Genomic DNA, 17,832 nt, shown 5'->3' on the forward strand with positions numbered 1-17,832 from the left:
CTGTGTTCCATGGACCATTAGTTTTTAGGCTTAAGTTGCTTTGTCTAGTATTATCAGAGCCTTTTTGTTGGTAACCTCTACCTGTCTCTGTTCTCTCCTCAGCTAAATCGACAAGTACATTTTAATAAAAGCTTTATCTGTATTTCAGACTTTTGAAAAACAACATTTAAAAAGCAGAATCACCAATCTTTAAAGAAATACAAAGAAAAAGTGTTTTTCCAGGAAGAGTTTGTAGCAGTAATTTTATGTGATGTGTTTAGAAACTGTTGATAAGTAATTTCTTTGTTCTGTGATTGAGTCACTGTTTTTGATCAGTCAAATGTAGTGTGTATTGAATACCAGTATTAGGAGTTCTGTATTATGTGTTACCATTGCCAGTCTGTTTACCTATATTATTAATATTGGCCTATTTTATAGAGGAACAGTGTCCTGTTTTCTCTACCAAACAATGGTAACTTATGTTTCTCCCTGGATTTTATTATGCATATATAAGTTGGTTTCCAAACTCAAGAGCAATAGTTTTGTCTTGTTGGAAAGCTTTTTTATTCCTTTGGTTTATCTTGTAATAGCTTTGCTTGTAATTTTGTGTGTGCTCTTTTTTATACCCTTTTTATACATCATGATGTGAACTTCATGAGGTCATGGATTATGGCTATTGCTTATGTTTATTTCACCATGAACCCACTCCTAGTCACAAAGATGCTGGTTATAGATTACTAAGTATGAGTTATTGAATGAAATGAAATAATTGTGTTTCCCTATTAAAGCAATTCTGAAGGAAATATACTTTTGAAAACCATTGATTATAGTGATTTGCTTAAAGTTCAGATACTTGTTTTGAGGTAAATAATTGAGAAAAGTTTTAGACTAAAATTGCACAGACCTGTCATGAATTTTGCCCATTTTTTTCCTTTGCATTGGAGAATTTTTGTGACAATCATGGCAGGATCTAAGATGCTTCTTAGAAAAGAAAGAGTATCAAATAATCATAACTAGATCATGTAAAACTGTCAGCTGCAAATGATACCAGTTATTTCTAAAGCTTTACTAATATCCCAAAGCAAAACATATAGTTCATTCTCATTTAGAATCTACTAGAATTATCATCTATATCAACGATTATAATTGGACTATCTACTTGAAAAAGGTGCTACTATGCCATTTTATGCAGTATCAGAAAAATGTAAATAAAACCAATGGACAGAATATATTGTAAAGGAAATTTTATAATCTAAGAAATCAAAATTCACAGATTAGAGATTTCTCATGAGCACATCTGGTTGCCTTATTTTATTGGCAAGAAATAGAAGTCCCAGATAGGTTAAGTAGCTTACTTAACACCATATACTTTATGTTAAAGTTAGACAGAGAACTTTGTTTTCCTAATATCTGATTTTGTTATTTATAAATTGCATTGTATTATGTATCATTATATTTCACTATATCAAGTTAACTGATAACATTTAAGGCAAAAGCTGTATCCTGCTCTATATTAATTATTTCTGGATTATTTGTAGTGATTGCCTTAGGATTACAAGAAAGTGGACTAAAACCATAAAAACGGTATATCTGAGTAGAATCCAAAGACACTTGCACTGGAAAAACTGAATGGTGAGGTGAAGTTATTGGTAGACTGTTCCATAAAGAGAGGGTTGCGTGAAGACTTCTCTTTCCAGCACAACTAGTACCTTCATTGATCATTTCATGAAAAAACTAAAAATGCCAGATAAAACATTCAAAAATGTGTTAAATTGCTGCGATGAACTTGCAAGAAAGATAGGATTCGCATAAGCAAAATAACACAAACGAACTGCAGAGAGATATTAGACAAAGTACTGCTAAAGCCAGTTTTCACCCTAAGGGTATTACCAAACCCAAGTGAACTGGCATGGCACAGGAGAAACAGAACAAAGCCCAGGACCTGTGCAACCTGGGGAGTCTGACGGCAGCATCCCCATCTTCTACATACAGCATATGGAGCATCTAAATATATCATCTGTTTCCCATAGTACCCCACCTCCTATAAGAGACTAAAAGAAAGTTGGTCACCTTGACACAGGCTGAGGGGAGAAAAAAAATCCCTCAAGAATTCTTAACTAGATGTCTTGTTAAAATATACATCCTCTGGGTAGCGTGAGGAAAGTTTAAAGTGAGAATTGAGTTCAAAATGGGTTCCAGGTTGGTAGTGCCCTTAAGTGGACTAGCAGAACTGTTGCTAATGTTTGGGATAGGACCTACTTTCAAACCGGGCCTTAAAGAATTGCTGTAGATAAAGATCTAAGGAAGATGAGAGTATAAAACATCCAAACATACACGCACATGATACACAGGAAAAAGTTAATCAGGATTCAGTAGAGGTGAAAGGAGAAGAACCAGATCAGCAAAGACTTCCAATATTGTAATCATCAGACACATGATACAGGCTTATTTTGTGATATGATTTTAATTAATAACCTTTCACCTTAGTGACTCCTGCCTTTTATATCTTTTTCTTGCTTTATTGCAGTGTTTATTTTTAATGGCTGCATAATATTCTAGTTATGTATATATATGTGTGTGTGTATGTATCTATATTTATGTTTATTTAATCTAGTTCCTGTTTTGCATTTTGAGAGTTTTGTTTTTTTAAAGTTCAATATACCATTCTGTGAGGAACATCTTTGTTGCCAAATCTTAATTTCACCCATGCTATCATTTTTTATTGAGGTTGGGAGTAAATTCCTAGAACTGGAATTTTGAGATCAAATAGTATTCAAAATGTTAACACTTTGTGCATGTGCTTTATAACAATCAAGACCAATCAAATGGAAAATAAAAATTTTGGGTTTACGTGTAAGTGTGCTAGACAAATGTGGAGCAAATAAGATTGGAAAAATTCACTACTTTTTGCTTTGGTGGATGGTCGACATTGAATTTACTGAATTCAGTGAAGGACAGAGGTCAGCACTTCAAACATAGAACACTTACCTTTTTTCTATTGGTTGGTGTCATTATTTTGATTGTAGATATGTAGGAGTGCTGTATTTCCTTTTGTTATCAATATGGGGCTCCATCAGAGCAAAAATTTAAAGGGTATTCTACCTTGGAGATCTGGGAAATAGTCTGAGTCTGGATAGACTATAAAATGATGATTATTTTTGTCAATTATTTGTTGAACATAGTAAATGTACAACAAGTAATATTATGTATCATAATATGTAACATTCTCTATGTGAAAACAGGAAAAATGCCTCTAGCTATTGTAATTTTGAGTATTGATCTTGTCATGACTCATATTTCGCTGGCTTGGAAGACTGATTTTGATTTTGTTAGAATATTACAAAAATTGCTTCCTAAAGTGTCTGGAAAGTTGACTGTTGCCAGTTAAGCCTAAACAGCAACTATAGGTTTGCTGGTAAAGTTATTTAAAACCACCCGTGCCTCGGTAATCCAGATGCTTCTAATGAGCCATGAAATAATGCTGTTTCTGTTTAGATGCCAGCTCTGATTATCTTTATCCGTAAGCTAAATGGCACCATGTTTTGCAACCTGTATTTTGACTCTGATTTGGTATTTACAGAGCACTCTATCTCTCCAACTTCTCTTAAGTTATGCTTGTTATGCCAATCCCTTCAAAATAATTTCTTTCCAAATTTGGGAGTACTTAGATTTAAGCACACCTCTGTGCGTGAAGACAATGACAGCATTTAAGCAACACTATTTCTTCTATATGAACTAGTACTAATCATTTCCAGTGGCCTAAGCTCTTTTGTGGACCCTTTCACAGACAAAATAAGATTGATAGGCTCAACATGTTTTCAGTTTGAGGTTTATTCACATCATAAATCTACTGCGCAACTGGCAAGCCGTCATCAGAGGATTCTCAGCTAGCCAACCATACGCTTTAGGTCTGCAGTGAGATGGGCTCACCTGATTAGAGAACTTCATGGCATTCTGTTGTCCTTCATGTCACTCTTGCTGTACAGGAATTACAGAGCAAACTGTAAAGTCTTCCACAATCTGAAACTTGAGTGAGAAGAGAAACCTTATTGTCTGTTTTAATTGTGAGGGATAAAACAGAATAGATACTTAGTTCAAAGAATGCAGATAGCACAGATACTTTCCTAGTTGGCCCAGTTCCCCAGTGCTTCTGCTCTAGCCATCATCTGTTATGTCTGGTAATGCCTTCTCAATGATTCTTTGACATACACAAGACCACACCTACAAGAGCCAGATGAGAGAGCCTAGAGAAGAAAATATTAATACTTTCTTTCTCTGGTGCTGCCTACCTTCTCTGTCTGCCCATTTTCTGTGTGTGTGTTATTTTGTTTTTTTGTTGTTGTTTGTTTTGAGACAGAGTCTCCCTCTGTTACCCAGGCTGGAGTGCAGTGGCCCAATCTTGGCCCACTGCAACTTCCACCTCCCAAGTTCAAGCAATTCTCGTGCCTCAGCCTCCCACGTAGCTGGGACCACAAGCATGCATCACCACAGCTGGCTAATTTTTTTGTATTTTTAATAGAGACCAAGTTTCACCATCTTAGCCAGGCTGGTTTCGAACTCCTGGCCTCAAGTGATCCACCCACCTCAGCCTCCCAAAGTGCTGGAATTACAGGCATGAGCCACCTGGCCCAGCCATTTTCTGTTAACCAACTAGTTACTTAAAAACAAAAAACCTAGCATTAGGGTCCAGCCTCTTTGAAAAGCAATCTGGCAGTTTCTGAAGATGTTTAACACAGAGTTACCATATGACTTAGCAATTTCAGTTCTAGATATAGTATATACTGAGGAGAATTGAAACATCCATCCACACAAAATTTGTACCTGGATGTTTCTAGCAGCATTATTAAATCCAAACAGTAGAGATGCCCAAATGTTCATCTGCTGATAAATGGATAAATTAAATATGTTATATACATGCATTGGAATATTATTCTTCCATAAAAGGAAATGAAGTACTGATTCCTGCTACACCACAGATGAACCTTGAAAACATTATGCTTAGTGAAAAAAAAAAAATGAAATGTGATTAGAAGCAGGGTTCCCCAGCTCACACACATGAGAATCTCTGAGCTAGATATACTCAAATAGCCACTAAAACATATTTAATAGATTCAAGATAATTAAATCTGGACAATCAGTTAAAGAGTTAAATCTGGACAATCAGTTAAAGAGCATAACTCAAAGAGAAGAATTACTGCAATCTTCCAAAGTAACCTTAAAATAAAATGAGTTGTAGGATAATGTCACGAAGATAGGAATGCTCCTCAGTGGTTGTCAATTAAAACTCTGTTGTGCCTCGTTGATCAACCATTTAAAAATACGCATGGAGTCACTATGGATCCTTTGGTAATTGGCTCACATCTTACATTTTGCTCTTCCTAGAACATGCCATTTTCAGACTCTATTATAGAAACATTGGGCACTGCTGCTAATGGATCCTCCTTTGACTTATGCTCGTGGAAGAGCTCCAGGTGAATACATTTTACTGATGGCTCAGGATGAGCTATTATTAACCTTCAAATTTGTTGCTTCATTTTTGTTTCTTCCCTTGTTATCTTGTCCTTCCACTCCTCTTTGAATTTATTGTAAGGAGATAATTGAGAAAACTACTTTTTTTCTCTTGTTTTGCTTTCTAAACCAAGAGACTACCTCAAGACAAATAGTAGATTATTGTAGAATTCATTGTTATTTAGGAGCTAGAATGTACTCAGTTTTTGAACTACAAAAAATATGATTTTTATTTCTTTATGAGAATCATTTTGTGGTCATTAGCCAAAAATCTAGGAGAGAGTCTTACTTGAAGCAAAACTCCGATTAGTTATTTCCATTCCAGCAGTCTACTGACATGGACATTTCCAACACACATAAGATACTGCACATACACATGACATGCTGTTCTTTTTACTTCAAAACATATGAGAGATGTCCTTCTCACAATAATCCATCATTAGGTAGTCCTAAATTTAGATTCTCTTTCTTGACATTATGCCTATACCTGTGAATGACTCTAGGGAGGACCAAAAGGATCCTTCCTTTCTCCTCGGGGTTGAGATCCTTGGAATTTCCCTTATTTCCTTCATTTCTCTGGAGCCTTATGGCCACCTTTTTAAGACCCTACCTCTTAATACTGTTGCATGGCAAATTAAATTTCAATGTGAGTTTTGAAGGGGACATTCAAACCATAGCTTTTATCTGTGTCGTGAGGATACTGCAAGACATTGTTTGGGTCTCGGATGATTAGAAATGTGGAAATGATCTGTGGTAACAGTAACAGAAGCTAGAAAGCTCTGTTGACTATTTTTCTTTTGTCTGTCTGTCTGTCTATCCGTCCATCCAATAAAGATAGGGTCTCACTCTGTTGCCCAGCCTGGGGGGCAGTGGCACAATCATGGTTCACTGCAACCTTGCACTCCTGGACTCAAGCTATCTTCCTGCCTCAGCTTCCCAAGTACCTGGAACTACAGTCGCACCTCACCATGCTGGGCTAATTTTTTAATTCTGTGTAGAGATAGGGTCTTGTTACATTGCCCAGGCTGGTCTCTAACTCCTGGCCTCAAGTGATCCTCCCATCTCGGCCTCCCATAGCAGTGGAATTAAGGGCATGAGCCATCACATCTGGCTGATTTTTTTTCTCCTTTTGAAGGAGAAACAGAATAGATGGATTTCTGTCAGTGTTTCTGGGATGACAGGCAAACTCTCCACAGTTCTTTTCTTGAAGGTTGCAAACCTTTTTTTTTTGTTCTTCCCTTCATGTTTTTGACATCCAGGGAGCTCTCACCAGCAGCTTGAAGGTGAGGATGGGATAGTATCATCATAGCTGCTACTAGTCAGGAGAGACAGGAAAACGTAGAGCTCTAGTTCTTGCTGCTGGGACTGTAATAAAGAGGAGAGTATTTCTAGCTTCAGTTGGACCACTAAATGTGTTTTCCCCCCAAACATTGCATACATGATCATTATATTTATATATATAGGACATAACCTATATATTGTTTCTCTTAAGCTTCACCTACATTTATAATGAGGCTTTTTGTGTTTTTGGGTTGAATAACCAGCTGCTTTATTTAGTGTTAATTCCATGGAAAACTTTTGTGTGTCAAACTCCATCACAATATCAGGGTTCAGTACTCCCTGTTTTAGACTTTTCCCACACTACTGTCATCTGGATCCTTTTATTCAACCTGCGAATTCCTTGGAAACATAAAATGATATTAAGCACATTGTAGGATATATAGTTGAAAAAACTGTTCTTGGAGAAACAGACGGAAGTTTGAATAACGAACCTACTCTATATGTGACCTTGAGCAAGACACTTCATGTCCCTTAATCCCCTGCCATGAGCCTCCATTTTTTCATCTCTATGGTAGATAATAATATGACAGGAATATTATTAGGATGAAGTGAGTATTTTTATGTAAAGGATTTAGCACAGTGCCAGTTTCTTAGTAGATGTTTAGTAAATCAGAATCAGCCCCTTTCCCTTCTTTTACCTTTTTCTGCATATCCAGGATAATACTTGGCATCTGTCTTAACCTAAAGTACAATACAAGCGCTACACAAGAATAAAATATAATTGAGCACAATATTGGCAAGACGTTTACTTGTCTTATGATGAGAATAATGAATTTATTTCTATTTGGGAGATTATCTTTTATAATTAATACTGTAATCAATATACTTTTTCAGCCCTTTCTTGAAACATGGATTTCTCACTGAGCAAACTTTATGTAAAAACATAATTACTATTTGCTCCTAGTTGGTTTGTAGGTAGAATTCACTTGGTCTAAAAAATACATTCTTTCTCGTTTTTTGTTTGTGCATATGTTCATTCAACAAATATGTACTGTGTGCTTATTCCATGGTAGAAACTATCTTAGGCACAATACAATTATGAACAAAATAGTATTGTTGTTATTAATAATAATGACACACTACCTAAGAGTTGAGTGCAAAAGATAATTCTTTCCGTGAAGGGGCTTGTTGCCTGGATTTTCTTCCTGTGTCCAGCAGCAGCTCACCCTTGGGTAATACAGTACCATCACGAATTCTGATTTACTTGACTTTGCTGTGATAGTAAATCATTTGAGGGTAAGGATAAGTATTTTACCTTTGTTTCTTCTTGATATAGCAACAAACCCCAAGGTCACATACTTATAACAAGGTTACCTTTGTGACAAGTTTAGTGGTGCTGGTAGGAGCAGCAACAGCATTAAGCTATAATGATCACGGGTGCTTTAAGAATAAGCACTTGCTAAGGAATGTAATCTCAAAGAACCCCTCTGGCAGGGTGACAGCTGTGAATTCAGGGAATTCTTGAACCATTCAGCTGGCTCTTAGAGCCAATTAAAGACCCCATTTATTGATACAGTCAGGAATTCCATATTTATTATACTGTATACTATTTCATAATCCTTAGAAAGTAGTTATGAAGCAAAATATTTGCTATAGAAGAATTCACCTTCACTGTGGTTCTTTTCTATGTGGAAAGGCCAATTTAAAAATCAGGACACATTAAAAATGTCAGATGGGGCATGCAGCTTCCTGTGGCTCAAAAAGTCATGATGAATTTTATGCTATTTTCATTTGAACACTTGGTACAAGATGGTTATAATTTCAACATCTATACATTTAATATTGATTATTTTTAATTGAAAAATAAAGAGTAGGGCTGGGCACTCCCTACTACTTTGGGAGGCCAAGTTTAGGAGTTCAGGACCATCCTGGGCAACATAGTGAGACCCTGTTTCTACAAAAAATAAAAGATGAACCAGGTATGGTGATGTGCACCTGTAGTCTCAGCTACTCAGGAGCTTGAGGTGGGAGGATACTTTGAGCCTAGAAGGTTGAGGCTGCAGTGAGCTGTGATCACACCACTGCACTCCAGCCTGGGCAACAGAGCGAGAATGCATTTCTCTCTCTCTTTTTTTTTTTTCTTTTTTTTTGAGACAGAGTCTCACTCTGTCGGCCAGGCTGGAGTGCAGTGGCATGATCTCGGCTCACTGCAACCTCTGCCTCCCGGGCTCAAGCAATTCTCCTGCCTCAGCCTCTTGAGTAGCTGGGATTACAGGCATGTACCACCATGCCTGGCTAATTTTTGTATTTTTAGTACTGACGGGGTTTAACCATGTTGGCCAGGCTGGTCTTGAACTCCTGACCTCAGGTAATCTGCCCGCCTCCACCTCCCAAAGTGCTGGGATTACAGGTGTGAGCCACCGCGCCCAGCCTTACCTCATCTCTTAAAAAAAAAAAAAAAAAAAAAAAAAGACTGGGGGAATGACGGCTAACACTATCTGATGTTTTTATAAATTAAAAAAAAGTAAAAATTAAGACTAGAGAAAGCCTTTTTTCTTTCTGTCCTGCTAAGTGTTCCCAGCAAATTTCTAAATCTTTCACTACAGTAATATTTCCACAAAAATAAGGCAAGCATGTTTTACACATTTGTTGTAAAGTTGGTCTCATTAATGATATTGACTAGTATTGTGTTGCCTAAAGTAACAAGAACAACATTTTTTTAATTTGGACTTTCTTTCTCCCTAGTTTGTGAAATCAGTTAGATCCTTCTGTGTTTGGCAATTCTAATGGAAAAGGAGAAGAGCATACTAGGCACAGAACACTGTACTGAATGCCCTTATTTACGTTACTTCCCTTAAACATCACCACACGTCTTTGAAAGAGTTTATTGCAATCCTTATTTTATAAATGGGAAGGCTGAGGCTCAGAGAATTTAAATAATTTTATCACACTTATGCTAATAATGAATAGTGGTCTGATGTTGGACACAAGATCATTTTGATTCTTCCTTCTGTTCCATAGTCATTTCAGTGAGAATCCTGTTTCCATTTCTTTCTGAGGCTTTGGTTTCTGTTTGTGTTTTATTAATATGACAATATGTATTATAAACCACATTAAACTCTAGTTGGGTAGAATCAAGGAATAAATAAATGTGGAATCTTATTACTTAAAAGTAAATGAATTCTAAAAGAAGGGACCAGCCTGTGAACACTAAGATGTTGTCATTCCGGCAGTTATCAGGTGGCCTTGGTGCCTGTTGCCAGCTGTCTGGGACAGTGTGTCAAATCATCGTCCTCATTGTTAAAAATAGGAAATATCTGGGGCCTTTCTTCTCCTTTTGCATAGTATATTCTACTTATAATACTATTGTCAGTTTCCCTTGCATTCCAGCCATCCATCATCATTTGACATTTTCTCTGGTGCCTATCACCTGGCCTCTCACAGCTGCAATTAGACTGTAAATATACTGAAGGGAGGGGAGTACTCTGACCTGTCCAGTGCTCTAACCAGGATTGAACAACATATTCCTTACGAAGGCACCTGGCCCGGCACGGTGGCTCACACCTGTAATCCCAGCACTTTGGGAGGCTGAGGCAGGTGGATCACTTGAGGTCAGGAGTTTGAGACTAGCCTGGCCAACATGGTGAAACCCTCTCTCTACTAAAAATACAAAAATTAGCCAGGCATGTTGGTGCGTGCCTGTAATCCCAGCTACTCAGGAGGCTGAGGCAGGAGAATCTCTTGAACCTGGGAGGCAGAGGTTGCAGTGAACTGAGATCTCACCAGTGTACACCAGCCTGGGGAACAGAGTGAGACTCCATCTCCAAAAAAAAAAAAGTTCCTGACAGTAGGTCCCAGGTTATTTGATCATGAGAAGGCACGTGAGGAAAAGTGAGTTTTGTTTCTCACCCAGAATACTGAAATGCTGAAGTAGATTTCAGGGGGTCAGATTTTTGGCCATGACCTTTACTTTTGTTTCTGACAGCTTTATTTTCAAGAATATTTTCACTGGGTTGGCTCTGTTTATTGGTAATGTAGTAAGAAACATTTGACTTCTCATCTTCAAGAGGAAATCGTGACAAATTCAGTGTAGATGGCACTTGGTAATGAAACTAGAAGAGTATATGAGGTTCCTGTAGGTGGAATTCTGGTTAGGGGTTGGGGTAGGGAGGAGAGTCTCTGTTTTTTCATGTTTCTGTCCGAACTTTACTTTTTATTTAGCTTAACTGCACTATGTGAAATCAGTAATCATCCTTCTGTCGCCAGCAGGGGTTTAGAACGAATGAAACTACTATTTAGTTTCTAATCTCATACCCTGTCATTGTGCCTATATTTTCACAGCCAAATGTTCCTCTCACTGACGTTTCTAGTGACTCTGATGCTTTATTTTTGGTATTGTAGCTTATCTTTTGTTATCTTCGTTCTCTGTAATATGGTCATCAACCAATGTTTATTAAGCACACCTAATCCCTGTACAGCTTTGACGATACAGGGAGATTTGCTTACCTGTATTAGTTTTTGACAGTTGCTTACATTGATTCGGGTTTTGACAGTTTACATTTATTAGGCTTTCACACATACTGTCTCATCTAATTGCTATAACATTTTGGCAAGTTAGGTCTTTTTTCCTTTCATTCAGCAAATGTATTCTTGTATAATCACTTTCCAGGAAGTTACATTCCAGGTGGGAAAAAGTGACATAAGGAAGAAAACGCATAGTAACAGAAGTGACTTGTGTTAAGGTTCATATGGGTTATTTTATACATAGTCACTGTTAATGGAATTGTGGACTTTGAGAGAGGGGCATTTGACAGTTTGGGGATAGATGTGGGACCTAAAGAAGTGGTACAAGGGGAGAGGGACCTCCAGATGGTAGCGCAGTGTGGCGAAGGCATAGAGGTGCGCATGCATGTGGCACATTTACTATACATGAAGGTTTTCATTTGACTGGAGCAAGGTTGGTCAGGTCTGAATTTAATTATTGAGTACCTAATATCATAGCACTTCAGAATATTTAGAAAGCCTAATAAATGTAAACCATTGGAAATCATCTAGTCTATCTCATAAAGGTTATCAAAAGACATGTTCATATTGAGTCGATTACATTAATTTTATGTAGACTTATTTATCTGTTCCTGAAGTGTAGAATATATCCTGGTTTCTTCTGTACACATCTCCTTCGTGAATCAATTCTGACTAGATTTTATAATCTTAAAAGGAAATATGTTGTTAAAGAAGTTATATTTATTTATCATTTTTGTAACTGTACCATGTGACCTTTCAAGGAGGATTTTATTAAAGGTGTAGTGTTTATGTCAGTCTTCATGCTTTCCTTAACTCAGCAAAACTTAGCAGCACGTTCATATCTCTGATGCAAATATTGTACAAGATGGATTTTTTTTTAAATGAGAAAAAACAGTCCATGATTTTTAATTAAGGGTTGAGTATGCCTTTGTATTTTTTGTTATTCTTAAGAAAAAGTATGCCCTGATTAGTTGGTAGAAACAACTGATCCAAATGTCTAGACTCTGATGCCTCTGGGAAGTTCTGATGATCAGGGGTATGGATTTCTGAAGCTTCACATGTTTTTATCAGTCGATTTCCAAGATGCCTAGAGACCGTTAAGATAGATAATAAATCAAGGGAGATTTAGCTGTGTTTGGTAACATGCAAAGAACTATAGTCAGAAAGAAAATGTTTAACTTAGAAGAAGGAAACCAAATGTTCTAAGTGTAGATTGCTAGGGTTTTGAGGAAGCCCACTAAATAGTAGCCATCTTTCCTGCTGGGGTTTTGAAACTATTGACAAATAAGTAAGGTAGATAGTAAGTGAAATGTCACTTTTATATTGATTTATGCCAGATTGAAGGATATAACCCAGTTTGAGAATCAAACAAAGCTTGCTAACTGAACATCACAATTAAACAGATTTACTCACCCATTTAGAAAAGATGTTGGCCCACTTCAGGCCTTCTCAGACAAAGCAGGGCCTTTATAGCTAAACTTACACCAGACACCACTTAACTATCTTCAGGCATTCTAGTTTCTAAGGTGGAATATGGGAGTTGCTAAGCCATGCATGCCCAGCCTTTTCTTTTCAATTTTTATCAGTCAGAGGCATTATATCACTTCCCCTGGAGTGGGTAAAAGATGGAGAGAGGTCAGAGATTATATTAGTTGAACTTCACTATAGTGGCAAGAAACATAAGTGGGGGTAGAGTGTTTTTCCCAACATCCAAAGTGATACATCTTTTCACATTCCAAAGTCTCTGAAATTAGGATGTATCTGAAATCAGTGGCATCTTAATGGCTGCCTACCGGAAACCAGTCATGGTGAATTGTCACCCATGCAGTGTGTGTGAGCTTGGGTTACTCCTTGCACCATGACCCTTCATTGTTTCCATTAATGCAGCAATTAAGGACCATTTGAGGAAAGAGTATGAGTCCTGGTCGGGATAGGAAAGCCTTCTGTTTAAACCTTCTGATAGCATCAAGAAAGCATCAACTTTAAACTTTGCAGGATGGATATCAGCAGCATGGAATAAAATATAGGATGCAGCATGGAGCACTCCTTTATGAAACACACACTATTGGTGACACTGGATGACAATGTTTAGAAAACAAGGACATTGAAAACTCTTGAGTCAGAGTGATTCGGAAGAGCTAGACTTCAAATATATTGTTAAGAATACCTTAAGAAACTTATTTTTCTTATATTTCCTTATTGAATGTGCCTGAGAGGTTTATGGTAACCATTTGTTTATGTAAAAAGCCAAAGGAGCTATTCAATAAGGAAAAGGAAACATTCCAAGAAAGCATTATATAGTCTAAATAGCAGGACTTTTTTTTATCTTAGTGATACGTAAAATAATAGTGTGTCTTATAATCGTTGGGGTCTTAGATTTGATAAAATGTGGTCAGTTGGGCTTATATGAATATCTGCTCCAATCTTTACAACATGCAGCAACTTTGAATGGCAGGCACTTCATCCTTTCTCTGAAAGCTTTATGTGCCATACTGTCCAAGGTGGACACTGGTCATTAGAGATCAAAATTTTCACCTTAACTGAATTGTAGCCTTGCACTTTCCTTTAAATGTAGCATTTATTCTTACTGTGAGTCAGTAAGAATTCTTACTCAGAATAAAAATTCTTACTCAGAGTAAAAATGCTGTTTTTTGTTTTGTTTTGTTTGTTTGTTTGTTTTGAGACGGAGTCTGGCTGTGTCGCCCAGGCTTTAGTGCAGTGGCGCAATCTTGGTTCACTGCAGCCTCCACCCCCCAGGTTCAAGCAGTTCTCCTGCCCCAACCTCCCAAGTAGCTGGGACTACAGGCACATGTGACCACGCTCGGCTAATTTTTTTTTTTTTTTTAGTAGAGACAAGGGTTTCACCATATTGACCAGGCTGGTCTCGAACTCCTGGCCTCAAGTGATCCACCCTCCTCAGCCTCCCAGAGTGGTGGGACCACAGCTGTGAGCCACCGTGCCCGGCCAGAGTGAAAATTCTAATCTATTGTTTATTCAAGTGAGGAAGACCGGATGAAGTCATTCAAAATAATTTTGCACATACCAAAGGTTACTGTTTGCAAAGATGGTCGTAATTATGACAGTATAGGACTCATCTAGATATGCTTGGTTGGTTTATTTATAAAAGCTTCAATGAGCTAAGTCTCTTTTTTTTCTTTCTTCTGAAAGGGGGTCCTGATGACAACTTAATTGAAGGTGGAGGAACAAAATTTGTCTGCAAACCCGGAGCCAGAAACATTACCGTCATATTCCACCCATTACTAAGGTAAGTCAAGTGCTATGATGTACTTACTGAAAATCAATGTTTTCATTATTTATGCTGCTCTACTGAATGCCAGTTGTTGAGTCAGCACTGAAACAAGTCATAAAATAAATTTATTCCATTTTTAGGGCCTCACTATTAAAGTTAGTCAGTTTAACAGATAATCTCAATCCCACTGAGTAGCTACTTATTTTCAGGAGTAAATACTTTGATTTTCTTTTTTTCACACTCCCTACCTCTGTCCCTCTCCTGCCCTCTTCCCTTCCCTCCCTCCCTCTCTCTTTTTTATCTATCTCAGGAGTTGGAAACTATGCTTACTGGAGAAATCTACTCTGCACACATATTTGTAAATACATTTTTATTGACACGCAGACATGCTCATTTGTTTATGTATTGCCCATAGCTGCTTTTGTGCTACAAGTGCAGACTTTTAATTGCAACAGGACTCATATGGCCCACAAAGCCTGAAATTATTTTCTGGCCCTTTACAGGAAAAAATTGCCAACCCATAATCTGTCCCTCTCATTTACACCAATGTCTGAGATATCCTTTGAGAATTGGCAGGTCTCTGAAATATGATTTATAAAAAACAAAAGACATATACATCAAGTGTATGTTTTTATATATTGAATGATAACGTGATATGACTAGAGTGAAATCTATTCTAATGCTCAGTTCATTGTGATAACATGATTATAGGAAAGTAAGAATCCACGGTGCCTCCATTAAAGAAAAAAATATAAACCCTAAATACTTTTAAACAGGTACTTTATGAGAGTGGAAAAAAGGGGCAGTTGTTGAGTAGATAAAACGTTTCCGTTTGTGATAAAAAAGTTCTAGAGATCTGTTACATAACCATGTGCGCATATAACACTACTACTGTACAGTACATTTAAAAAAGGTTAATGGTAAATTTAATGTTATGTATTTTTTTACCACAATTTTTAAAATGCACCTTTTGGGATCCAGATATATAATATCAATTGTATGTTTTCCCTGTAAAGAACCAGAGTATATATTTGTGGCATTTTCACATAATAGACCAGAAACTCCTGGATTTACTAAATGTTAGGTACTTCAGAATATCACCTTACCTTTCTCAGATCACTTCTATAATATTTGAGGCATTTAGAATAACAGTTAAACAAATGCTGTTGAATTGGCTGGAGATAATATTATGTATATTTTCTCCAAGCATAAACAGTTTATTACTACAATTGTCCTACCTTCTTATTAACCGAGACTTACTAAATTGATACCATTAGAACTAATTACATTCTAATCTCTTATATAGGTAACCAGTGTTCTAAATTGTACTGGATTAGTTTCCTCGATTGATTTTAAATACAAAAACATAAATATGTAAATTAAATAACAAAAACTTGACTTTCACACAATAAAAAGTTTTTAAAGAAATTTTATTGCCTTTAAGAAGTCCGTTTTAGCAGAGATTTGTAGCAAGTAAATTCATTTAAGAACCATGGGATGAAGAAAATTAAGACTATTAAGAGGTTAAGAGAATTAAAACTATTTCTCTGTAGGTTTAGTTGACAAGTACTATATGTATATAATAAGTGAATTATAACTTACAGAAGTTATAGATTAAATAACATTGATTATTTTTATTTGACTTTGGTAATTAGTTTAGTTTTCACTGTCTTCTTCAATTACAATTGATTTCTACTTAGTTAATGTTACTAATTGTTAGGAATTGGAAAATACCTTAATCATGATAGGCATCTTCTAACCTAGGTTTAGTGCCATAATTTACTGCTAAGTTGAAACTCTTGTGCTTACATTTATTCCCAAGTAGAAAAGAAACCCTTTAAAAGCTATTAACTGTGTTGTCAGTAACCACTTTTCAAGAGATTTTTTCCTCTGTTTTTTTCTTTTTAAATGTAAAGTTAGAAGAATGAAATATATATACACACACATATATGTAAATATATATGTTAGCACTTATTTTACACTTAATAAAATGCATTTTTTTGTAGAAGACTCTGGTGGAACTTAATGTATTACAGTTCTTGACAGCTACTTGTTAAGTCTTTATAAATGCTGCTTTGCTAGATAGTTGTTTCAAGGCTTGGTAATACTCCCAGTGGTTTTACTCACTTACTTGGTTTCTACTTTCATTCAGAATTTTAACTTATTATTGATTAAAACTGGAAAAAGTTTGTTGCCTGATATAGTTTATCATTCATTCTTTCTCTATGTATCTCTTAATGGAAATCCCCAAAATATTGTGTGGTCTGAAAGGTAAGTTCATTCTTTGATAAACAGATGACTATGATAGAGTTTAAATTAGCCCTTGGCCCAAGTTGCAACCTTGTCAAAAACTCCTGATTGGCTTGTGGAACTTGAAATGACTAAGATCTTTTAGTGGTTTTTTACTTTTTTTATTTGAGTTTTTACACTTCAGCATTTCCTGAGTGTTGGATTTATTATTTCTTCTAAAGTTCAGAAGTTTAGTTTTTGTAATTAAACGAACCAGTGTGCATTATCATACTTGTGTATTTTATTAGTACTATTATAATTTAAAATTTTTCTTTTATATTCAACAAATATTTATTGAATACTTATGATGCATATTTTCCTATCTCCAAGTTAGATGTGGTCTCTTGTTCAGATGTAGTTACTCTTATTTTTATGAGACTATGTAAATAAAATTGTGTAGATATGTTTTCTATCCTTTAAAATGGTCATTGCTTTTGTTCTATGCTAGTTTAAGTGAGTATGAGTTAGCATTCTGTTATTTGAAAGATAATGTAGCCTAATGGGAGAGGCAGTGTAGAAGAATGAAAGGTGGAAAAAATGTACAGCATTGCAAATTTCAAATGAAAAACATGACAAGTGATCTTGTTTCAGGACTAGGCTCCTTCACTTCAGTGTTTTACTCACTGCTTGTTACTAGACTCTGATTATGCCACGTCCTGGGGAAAGAAAAAAATAAGATCATATCCTTACCTGCAAGCTCCTCTCTTGGTAGCTGCATGGGTTGCAAAAATGAAGAAGCCTGAAAACACCACATATTGGCGAGGACATGGATCAGTGGGATGTCTTATACCTTGTGGGAGGATATAAATTGGCTCAGCCTCTCTCAAAACTGGTTTGACATGATTGAGAAATCACATTTCCTGTTACTCAGCAGTTCCCTCTCCAATGCTCTTGAATGTGTTTCTACTTGTTATCAACTGACTCATATTATTTTTCCATCCCAATCTGCCAAACTCTTTTTCTAAGTGACTACAATAATTATTCTATCTTTATAACTTAGC

The 17,832-nt window shown here is 36.4% G+C and overlaps 1 protein-coding gene across 2 annotated transcripts in view; it reads left to right on the top strand.

The window, feature by feature from the left end:
• EXOC4 (exocyst complex component 4) overlaps positions 1-17,832 on the top strand; it is an 821,125-nt gene that overhangs the window by 361,846 nt on the left and 441,447 nt on the right. For both annotated transcript variants that reach the window (XM_003261356.1, XM_030825691.1), the window contains one exon: positions 14,461-14,557. In XM_003261356.1, the coding sequence (XP_003261404.1) occupies positions 14,461-14,557 (97 nt within the window). The remainder of the gene's footprint in view (positions 1-14,460; positions 14,558-17,832) is intronic.

Source organism: Nomascus leucogenys, chromosome 13 (genome assembly GCF_006542625.1).
Source record: "Nomascus leucogenys isolate Asia chromosome 13, Asia_NLE_v1, whole genome shotgun sequence".
In the NCBI taxonomy this organism is placed as follows: Eukaryota; Metazoa; Chordata; class Mammalia; order Primates; family Hylobatidae; genus Nomascus; species Nomascus leucogenys.